Raw genomic sequence first — 11,698 nt, 5'->3', positions numbered from 1 at the left:
GAGATTGCACTACAGCAAGGAAAATGGTAAATTTCTCATTCCGCACTGTACAGTGATATCCATTCAGAATATGTGATGTTTCAGAACTTCGATCATCTGGTCTTCAAACATATGATGCTTGATATTCTGAAACTTCGATCATCTGACGTAGACCCAGGAGATTGTGTTATATTTATTTATGTTCTTCCTGTTGTGCTGCCTAGTTGCTGTCCTTCCTTCCTTCATTTTTGCAGGACCATCTTCCCTACATAGTGTGGAGACATCTGCACAAGGTAAGAATTTATTTTTTTATTACTGACAATTCTTTAGATATATAAATGATCTGTATGTGTGAGGTGGGTGCAATGGGTATCTGTATTGATGTACCATCTGCAGTTGACTAACCAGCTTACCACTCTCTTCACTACCTGGCTATCTGTAAAATAGTCAATGTTTCAGACTTAGTCTCATTCTCATATGTATTGTACTACTGAATGACATGCTACCTTTTTCATCCTTGTACCACTAAAAATGTCTAAGTTCGAACAGGAAAACTACAATGTTAAGTTTAAGTATGTATGTATTCCAAGTGTGAATATAATCCAATAATTCTGTACTGGTATCTATATGTGACTGTATAAAACTGCTACTGTTTAACTCTTATGTAACTATCCACATGTGGAGCTTTTCTCCCCAGGCCTCCACTTAAAATGGACCCATGTCCAGTTGGACTATCCCGGTTAACAAATGTAAAATAAAATAAAAATAAATAAATTGTGTGACCAGTGTTACTTTGTTGTCATATAAATTGGTTTAATATTTAGTGTAGTAGCAATCTGATCCTGTATTTCTTGCTTATTATCAGAGGTGATCCTGCTGGTGGAAGTGCAGGACTCCTAGCACCTGATGTAAGAGTATTGATGGGATCTCATATTGATGGTGGCCAAACAGAGGCACAGTTGGAGGGGTGCATATATTGCATCTGACACTGAGGTTGCGACTCACCCATCCCCTGTATTTCCTTCAGATACTGTCAGTATGCCTACGCATAGCCATTCCATGAGCCCTCAGAAAGTGGACAAGTTGAGGGTGATGCAGTTGATCAGGGTACTCTGGTTACAGTGGCTTTAGTGCCAGTTGATTCTAGCCATAGCGAGAGTATGGGGGAGGTGCAATGCAGGAGGGTCACTAGGAGTGCTTGGAGTTATCTTGTTGTGCACCCTTCACCTGTCTCTATTGTTTCTTTACATGCCACATGTCATATGTTTAGGCCATCATGGAGGTACAGGGACATTCCACTAGGGCCTTCCAGGACATGCTTAGGGTTCTAGATGTGGCACAGGCTGACATGCATGACTGCCTCTACTGTGTGGTAGATTCAATGGATTGGATGAATGATATGATGGAACGGGTAGTGTCTGTGATGGAACATCTTTTGGGAGGAGAACAGCATCGTCCTGTCCATAGGTCCGCAGCATTGTCTTCTGTTAGCCAATGTATACTTGCCCGATCCTGCTCCCATAGTGGCACTACTTCCATTGCTCCATTAGTGGTTGAAGTGTCCACACCCAGACATGGTAGGCCATGGGGTCATGGATCTGGTGTAATCAAGAGGAGAGCTACTCCAGCAGACATCGCTCATGTTTGGTTTAGGTACCACCAGCACAACTGACCATGAGCATGGATGTGCCAGTGCAACTCCTCTCAGAGCCATTTCTCATTCTTGGGGGTGATGATGATGAACTCTTACTTCTATCATGCACCCCCAAACCTGCCTGAATTGCCAGGACATACAGCTATCACATAGCTTGGCTGTGTTCTTGCCGACACTCACAAAAACATTTCACCTTAAGTGCTCATATAGAAAAACACACATAACAGGTACATGGGTCATTTGTGTGGCTTGCAGCTCTTTCTGTCTCAACTGGCTATTTGATAATTAGCTAAATTTTACCTGTCTGCTGTTTTTCTTACTCACACTCACTCACTACCTTTTGTGTCAGCCTTGGCCTCCTGCCCCCCCCCCCCCCCCACACACACACACACACAAAAAACAACACCCTGTAGAAATGATGATACCTATGCCATCTGCTTGTTTTTGCTTTTGGATTCAGGGATACATATCGCTTTTCCTGATGCACAGGGTGCATAGTTGGCTGAGTGCTTAGTATATATGCATTTGTGATGTTATTTTGAAAATTCTAAAGCATTCTTACATTTTTTTTCACTATTGTGATTAATACTTTGAAATCTTTGATACATCATTGGGGCTTATTGATTCAGTTGTGAGAATGTACAGATAATTAGAGACTTGGGAATCCTTTTTTTTTGTATTGTGTATATTTTTGATGTATGAGGCCTATTAGCGGATAAACAGCAGAAATCTGTTGACATAAGTCAGTGCTGTCACATACTGATGTTGTTGCTGGACAACTCACACACCTTCTACTTAGGTACATTCGCAAATAACAGAATGCAAGTATCTACCATACATTTGTGTTCTATTTTCCTGTTCCAGGTTCACCACTTACCTTGATAGTCCTGCAGTTACACATGTTTTAATTCGGGAATGATTATGTGAAGCCAGCAGTATACAGCCATTGCAAGGGTAAGTAAAGTTTGTGAGTATTGCCAGGCATCAATGTTACTATTTGTATGTGCATAGGATGAAAGTTGTACCACTTAGGTTGTGACCATGTGTGCTATCCATTGCCATTTGCATATTGTGCATACCTGTGTCTCCCTACACTCACAGCAGCTGCTGGTTCCCCCTCTGACTCCTGACATGCATGCGGCTGTAGTGACTTTGCCAGTGGTTGTGTGTGATATCTGCCCCTTCCCCTTGATTCTTGTTGAATTTGTTTTCTCAGGATAATATTGTGTAGGATAGCAGAAACAGTGAAAATTTCAGCAGATGTACTGGGATCATACTGCACCCCCCCCCCCTTTATATAGGCACCAAAACCATTACTACAGCAACCCAAACACATGTTTTGTGATATTTCTTGTTTGAGCATGTGACTCATTATAGCATTTCTCCATGGGTGTAAGTGTGGATTTCTGATAGGCATCATCAGCCATGGTTTGAATGCACACCCTTCATCAAATGGCCTTGGGGGATATCTTCTCTGGAAATCCTCTGGTAGAGCTGACAGTTGTACCAGATATGGGAGTTATGGTAACTGCCAGGGTTGCCAGCACACACATTCAGGATGATTCCCTTAGCATTACACAAAACCTGGCAGTTAATGGACTGGAAGCCCTTTCTGTTTATGTAGATCCTTCCCTGTTCCATGAGTGGTGCTTTGATGTCAATGTACATGCAGTCTCTGGAACCCACAACTTCAGAGAAGTGTGCTATCGGGTAGTAATCCTGCATTGTTGTAGTTCAGTCCTCAGGGGTATGTGGAAAATATATATAGTCACTGACATGCTGTAGTATACCATTCAAGAAATGATGTATACACCAGGAAGCTGATGCCTATGACATCCCATGCTTATCCACTATTGGTCTCTGGAAGGTTCCTGTAGCTAAAGTGCTACACATACCTTGGTCTCCACATGTATTGGTTTGCCATTATGCTCAGTTGAGGAAAACAGAAGTTGCACATTTCCTGTAGTGAGTCTCTATCTACCCTGTAGTGCTCTACTATTTCCACCTCATGGAGACCAGGAAAAGTTAAATGGGGCCTAAACATCCTTCTCTTTCTTGCCTGAAGTCTATTAGCAGCAGCAGCATAGACTTGAGCCTGTTGCACATACATATGCAGAAGATCATCAGCAGCACCTAACATTTTTTTGGCGTGGTGTGGTTTCTGTGGCTGTATTCTAATAGGTTTTGGAATTCAAAACCAAAACCTACACTGATTGCACGTGATTGCTTTATAGCTCATTGAATAGTTTCTTCATCTTGGATTGGTTGATTAGCATAACATTCAGCTGCTTATGCTGTAATTAGCATGCCACAGTATTTACTGGGTTTGCACAGATGTACATACCATGAAGAGATACTTACTGAATGCAAATCTGTGTGCTGCTATGTGCATATCACATTGCAATGTGCACATGGTTTTAGCGAGCCATGTAGAGGTTGTTGAATTTAAGTCTTTATTTCTTTAAATTCTGTTTTTACTACCATATTGTGAAATGTATCAATTTTCAATGCCACCTGGTCCACCTGCAAGACCTAGATGACAGCTAGTCATTGAAGGATGTAAGTAACTCATACTGATGCATGTTAATATTAAAATACAGTAGTGTATTCATTAGTTTAGGTAGTGAAGCATTGTGAGCCCAGTATTTCATTATATCATGATGTAATGAAAGAAATGTTCTCCGCATAAGTAATTTGGCAGAGGTTTTATGCAGGATGCCCTTCCTGACACAACCCTCCCCATTTATCCAGGCTTGGGACTGGCACAAAGAAATGCACTGGCTTGTGCATCCACAGTGGCCGGGTTTGAAGAAGAGAGGGAAGGCATGTCCGAAGGCAGGAAGAGAGGAGGAAGGTTAGGAGTGTAGTAGTGAGGGTAGGAACTTTGAATGTTGGCAGTATGACTGGTATAGGGAGAGAGCTAGCTGATATGATGGAGAGAAGGAAGGTTGATTTATTGTGCGTGCAAGAGACCAGGTGGAAGGGAAGTAAAACCAGGTGTATATGAGGTGGGTTCAAATTGTTCTATCATGGTGTGGATGGCAGGAGAACTGGAGTAGGGGCTATCCTAAAGGAACAGTATGCCAAGAGTTTTTTGGAGGTGAAGAGTGTATGATAGAGTGATGTTTATGAAGCTTGAAATTGATGGTGTAATGATGAATGTTGTTAGTGTATACGCTCCACAAGTTGGGTGTGTGATGGATGAGAAAGAAAAATTTTGGAGTGAGTTGGATAAAGTGGTGGTGAGTGTACCCAAGGGTGAGAGACTAGTGATTGGAACGGACCTCAATGGGCATGTTTGTTAAGTGAACAGAGGGGATGAGGAAGTGATGGGTAGGTATGGGGTTTAAGAGAGGAATGCAGAAGGTCCGATGATTGTGGATTTTGTGAGAAGGATGGACATGGCTGTGGTGAATATGTATTTTAAGAAGAGGTAGGAGCATAGGGTGACATACAAGAGTGGAGGAAGATGCACACAGGTGAATTATATCCTATGTGGGAGGGCCAGTCTGAAGGAGATTGGAGACTGTAAAGTGGTGACAGGGGAAAGTGTAGTTAAGCAGCATAGAATGGTGGTCTGTAGGATGAAGTTGGTGATCAAGAAGAGGAGGAGGAGTGTGAAAGCAGTGCCAAGGATTAAATGCTGGAAGTTAAAAAAGGGTAATTGTGAGGTGGAGTTCAGGGAAGAGTTAAGACAGACACTGGGAAGCAGTGAAGAGTTACCGAATAGCTGGGTAACTACAACAGAGCTAGTAACGGAGACTGCTAGAAAGGTACTTGGTGTGACATCTGGACAGAGGAAGGAGGACAAGGAGACCTGGTGGTGGATTGAGGATATACAGGAGAGTATACAGAAGAAGAGGCTGGAGAAGAAGAAGTGGGATTGTCAAAGAGACGAAGAAAGTAGACATGATTATAAGGAGATGAGACACATGGCAAAGAGAGATGTGGCGAAGGCTAAGGATAAGGCATATGGAGAGCTGTTTGAGAGATTGGACACTAAAGAGGGAGAAAAGGACCTTTACCGATTGGCTAGACAGAGGGACAGAGCTGGGAAAGATATGCAGCAGGTAAAGGTGATAAAAGATAGTGAGGAAAACGTACTCACAAGTGAGGAGAGTATGTTGAGTAGAAGGAAAGAGCACTTTGATGGGCTGATGAATGAAGAAAATGAGAGAGAAAGAAGGTTGGATTATGAGGGGATAGTGATTCAGGAAGTGAAACAGATTAGCAAGGAGGAAGTAAGGACAGCTATGAAGAGGATGAAGAATGGAAAGGCTGTTGGCCCAGATGACATACCAGTGGAAGCATGGAGGTGCTTAGGTGAAATGGCAGTGGAATTTTTAACCAGATTGTTTAATAAAATTTTGGAAAGTCAGAGGATGCCTGAGGAGTGGAGAAAAAGTGTTTTGGTACCTATCTTTAAGAATAAGGGAGATATGCAGAGCTGCAGTAACTACAGAGGGATAAAATTGATCAGTCACAGCTTGAAGTTATGGGAAAGAGTAGTGGAAGCTAGGTTAAGAAGGGAGGTGATGATTAGTGATCAGCAGTATGGTTTCATGCCAGGAAAGAGCACTACAGATGCGATGTTTGCTCTGAGAGTGTTGATGAAGAAGTACAGAGAAGGTCAGAAGGAGTTGCATTGTGTCTTTGTGGACTTAGAGAAAGCATATGACAGGGTGCCTAGAGAGGAGTTGTGGTATTGTATGAGGAAGTCGGGAGTGGCAGAGAAGTATGTAAAAGTGGTACAGGATATGTACGAGGGTAGTGTGACATTGGTGAGGACTGCGGTGGGAGTGACAGATAATGTTTAAGGTGGAGGTGGGATTACATCAAGGATCAGCTCTGAGTCCTTACTTATTTGCAGTGGTGATGGACAGGTTGACAGATGAGATCAGACAGGAGGCCCTGTGGACTATGATGTTTGCAGATGACATTGTGATATGTAGTGAGAGTAGGGACCAGGTTGAGGAGACCCTGGAGAGGTGGAGATATGCTTTAGAGAGAAGAGGAATGAAGGTCAGCAGGGCTAAAACAGAATATATGTGAGGGAGGGTAGAGGAATGGTGTGGATGCAGGGAGTAGAGTTGGTAAAGGTGGATGAGTTTAAGTACTTGGGATCAACAGTTCAGAGTAATGGTGAGTGGGGAAGAGAGGTGAAGAAGAGAGTACAGGCAGGGTGCAGTGGGTGGAGAAGAGTGTCAGGAGTGATTTGTGACAGGCAGGTACCAGTAAGAGTGAAAGGGAAGGTCTACAAGAGGGTAGTGAGACCAGCTTTGGTTTATGGGTTGGAGATGGTGGCATTGACAAAAAGACAGGAGTCAGAGCTGGTTATGGCAGAGGTAAAGATGTTAAGATTTGCACTAGGATGGACAGGATTAGGAATCAGTATATTAGAGGGTCAGCTCAGGTTGGACAGTTTGGAGACAAAGCAAGAGAGGCAATGTTGTGTTGGTTTGGTCATGTGCTGAGCAGGGATGCTGGGTATATTGGGAAAAGGATGCTAAGGATGGAGCTGCCAGGTAAGAGGAAAAGAGGAAGGCCTAAGTTAAGGTTTATGGATGCGGTGAGAGAGGACATGCAGGCGGTTGGTGTGAAAGAGCATGATGCAGAGGACAGGATGAAATGGAAACAGATGATCCGCTATGGTGACCCCTAACAGGAACAGCCAAAAGAAGATGATGATGATGATGATGACATAATGAAAGACTGGACTTTTTACATCCAAGAAAAAATTCAGTGAGCTATCATTATCAACAAAATAAAATGCAAAAACAACCGACAGTTTTTTATCAAAAACTGTATAATTTGGTGATGTACATGGAAACAAGTTTATCTCATCACCAAAGGGTTTTTACTTACATTTGTTGAGGAATATGACCTATAGGGACTGAAAAAGAAACAAGTATTATAAAAATAAAATGTAGGTTGTTTGGTTAAAGATGTACTGTTTGCTTATTCCCTTTTAAGATACTCATTATAGTAGTGAAATGTTTTAATATTGCTCCCCAAATCTTTTGGGATTTTACACCATATATTACAGGATTTAAAGTGGGTGGTATGATGAGGTAAATCACTGACAATAGGGGATGCATGTACGGTGGCATGTTGTTTTCAAAAAGAGACAAAATTGATGCTAGTAAGCCTGACAGATAAACTAAGGCAAGCACAGAAATATGAGAACTGCATGTACTAAATGCTTTTTCTAGAGCTTCTTTTGATTTTAATTTTAATGTGACCCTAACAATCCTGTAGTATGACAGTCCAATCAAACCGGCATCAGGAAGTCCTATTAGTGAAAATATAATAAAGAGAAAGTTTTCACTCATAGCTGTGCGAGCACATGACATATTAATAACAGCTAGGTAATCACAGTGAATGTTATAAACACTTTTCTTTCCACAGTATGGCAAGAGCTTAGCTAATACAGGTATAGGAATCACAGCACAAATGTTTCTAACTGTAAACATTAAGAGTGATTTTACTATAAATGTGTTTGTTACAATTGTAGAATATCTTAGAGGTTTGCACACTGCAATGTAGCGATCATAAGCCATTAATACTAGTACTGATGACTGCATGACTCCAATAAAGGAGGCACAAAACATTTGCAAGAAGCAAACATCTGAAGGAACAGATTGTGAACCAAAGGACAGTATTAATAAAACAATGGGCATCAAACTAAGACATGCAGTGAGATCAATAACTGACAAAACTGCAATAAAGTAGTACATTGGTTCATGTAAACATTGCTCTGTTACAATAATTGAAGAAATTACAAGATTGGCGAATAATCCCACAAGGAAAACAATGACGAAAGGAAAACAAAGCCAGTGTTGTACATTCTGAAGCCCAGGAAGTCCCATCAGGATGAATTCAAAATCGTGAAGGCTGCTATCATTGCTTGATGACATAGTGAATATTAAGCGTGGACTTGTGCTAATTTGCATTTCATATTCTGAAAAAAAGGTATAAAAATATAATGTTATATAATATAAACATACACTTTGAAAAAAAAACATAATACAATCTTTAATTTTCATAAGTATAGATATCAGGCGGTTAAATTTCTAAAGTAGGCAGAAAATAAATATGGATATAATTAAATCATATTAAAAGCCATCTATTTTTCAAGTAGGAACTACAATATTTTCAATGAAACAGTTTATATTACAAAATGAAGCCTGACAATGGAAGCCAAATAAAACATTTGTCCTGGCAGTTTGAACTTTCTCTGAGTACACATTATAGAACATGGTGTAACTATTCATTCCATACCAGGGTGCCAACAAACAGAGTCATGCCTGACAGATAAACTAAGGCAAGCACAGAAATCGGAGAGGTGCTTGTACTAAATGACTTTTCTTGTGCTTCTTTTGATTTTCATTTTAGTGTGACACTAACGATCATGCAGTATGACAGCTCAACCAAAGTTGCATCAGGAAGTCCTACTAGTGGAAATATAATAAAGTGAAAGTTCTCACTAATAGTTGTGCAAGCACATGTTATATTGATAACAGGTACTCACAGTAAATGTTATAAACACCTTTTTTAGCACAGTATTTGTTTTACAATTAATTTAATTTCTTGTTGGTACTATTCACATGAAAATTGTAAGTGATTTTAAAAAAATGAAGATAACATGATTTGTTTTTGTTTCACTATGATGTCGTCGTAAGTAGCAGTATAGCAATAATGGGGCAGAGGGGCAATTGCCCATCTGCAAAGTGTTAAGGGGGTATGATTGAGAGCTCATTTATGTACTAGAATGCTAGAACAGAAAGGCACCTGAGTTCACTGTTAAGCAAATGATTTTTTTTTTTTTGCTGTTTAGTTGAAAACTGGAGGAGGGCAAAGATTTGGTGGTGCATGATTGGTGGAATTAAGGATTTTTTTTTTCATTTTTGCTTTTTAGCTGTGACTTGTGTGGAAGATTTGGTAGGGCATGATTAGTGGATGCACTGTAGGAAGCAGGTTGGTTTCCTATAGCAATCCAAAGACTTTTGTTGTTGCTGCTTTTTTTTTCTCTTCTTTTGAGAGCTGCAGGAAGGAGCATACACTTGGAGGGGCATAATTGGTGGAGCTACAGTAGGAAGGAAAGCCATACTTTGTTCTTTACTCACATAGCTGAAGAGATGGGGTACTGAATTTGTAGGATTGACAGGGGGCACTAGAAACACTGTGGCTCTGATGGTACTGCTTTTCATACAACTGCAAAGCATTAGGGATAAATAAAAACAACTTAACGTTTTTGAGGCAGATATACTTACTTACTTACATTCTGATTTTAGTACTACATAATCACGTGTGAATTTTCAATGTCAGGTAGTCTAACTGCAAGAACTATTTAACAATTTAATTTTCTAGGAATTAAAAAATCACTACTACTACATTTAAAATAACCATAAAGTAGCATGTACGTTAATTTAGGATGTGAGGCATTGTGGGTTCAGGCTTTCTTGATGCAATGGCAGGGGTTTTCATCTCTGAGATAAAGTCCATGAGGCCATCCTTGTCAGCAACATAATATGCAAAAACAACATACTTTTTGCATTAAACCTGTATAAATTGGTATTGTATACAGTAAGGAGATTACATACATTGTGTTACTTACAATTATTTTGGAACATAACCAATGCACTCTAAGCAGCAAACAACCACTTTGATTTTGGTATTAAGAGTAAACTAAACTGTTCTGATTTCTTCACAATTAGTCATGAATTTAATGTTAATCATGCTATCTTAAGAAACCATTCTAGGGTGTGTACTTATATATATCTATCTATCTATCTCTCTCTCTATATATATATATATATATATATATATATATATATATATATATATATATATATATATATATATATATATATATATATATATATATATATATATATATATATGAGTTCCCTTCAAAATCTCAAAATCCTAAAACCTCGAAATTCATATGGTCAAGACCATATGATCAAATTTTGGAACTTCAAAATTCTGAATGGAGATCTGCATACAGCGCAGAATGGGAGATTTCCCTTTTACTCACTACAGTGCGATCTTGGAGTTGGTATATTTAAGTAGTGGGGGTGTGAGGGGGTGCAGGGGGGCTTGCCCCCCTGTAGAAACATTTAAAAAGATTTTTTTTAATTTGGATTTATTTCAGAATCTCGATATTCCAAAACATAGATCATACGGTCTTGATCATACGAAATTCAATGTTTTGGAAATTCGGGGTTTTGAAGTGAATCCATATATATATATATATATATATATATATATATATATATATATATATATATATATATATATATATATATATATATATATATATATATACATACATATACACTATCTGCTTACTACAAAAAGTCATCACTCACAGGAATCTACTTAAAGTGTATAATTACACTCATCATGCCTTTGCGGTTTGCAGTTAAATTTGCTTCTAGGCATTCTTCTGATGTTAAATCTACACATGGTTTGAAAACGAAATACAGTCTAGAACACATTTTTGATGTCTTAATTTTATAGTTGACTCATTTTTTTTTCTGAAGATCATAACCACATAATGATGTCATCTAGGTACTGCAAAGAGTTACATTCAACAGCAAAGCATTCTGGGTAATGGAAGCACCATACTTCTTTAGAGGAACAGCTACTTAACTACATTATGGTTTTACTAATAAATCACATAATTTTAAATGTAAGGTGAAACACCTATAAGACATACTTCATACTGTGTAATACTATGATATAATACTCCATTTTTCTGCACCTGGAATAGAACATAATAAGTTACTCACCAATGTAAGTAGTGAGGCACTGGGAGTCTTACTAATGTCATGTTAGGAATTTTCAGCTTAAAAAATATCTTCAAGAAGTCAACTTTAACAACAAAATTAATTGCAAAAGTATCACAGTTTTTGCATCAAACAATGAAAAATTTTATGTCGTATATGAAAAGGCATTTACCCCTACCTCTAAGGATATGCTGTTTACATTTACTATGGAAAGTGAGACAATATACTTTACTGGAAATGAATGATGTAGTTTGTAACAATATTACAATAC

General features: G+C 39.0%; 1 protein-coding gene across 1 annotated transcript; it reads right to left on the bottom strand.

Annotated features, from left to right (window-relative positions):
- Positions 1–7,572: 7,572 nt before the first annotated feature.
- On the bottom strand, positions 7,573–8,550 carry LOC122802218 (olfactory receptor 52N2-like). The gene has a single exon (XM_044071879.1). It carries the CDS (start codon positions 8,548–8,550, stop codon positions 7,573–7,575), a length of 978 nt encoding a protein of 325 aa, XP_043927814.1.
- Positions 8,551–11,698: the final 3,148 nt, after the last annotated feature.

This window comes from Protopterus annectens, chromosome 5.part0 (genome assembly GCF_019279795.1).
Source record: "Protopterus annectens isolate FY-2018-M chromosome 5.part0, PAN1.0, whole genome shotgun sequence".
NCBI lineage: Eukaryota > Metazoa > Chordata > Ceratodontiformes > Protopteridae > Protopterus > Protopterus annectens.
The sequence above is the reverse complement of the archived record's forward strand: the minus strand, read 5'-3'. Positions and strand labels throughout refer to the sequence as shown.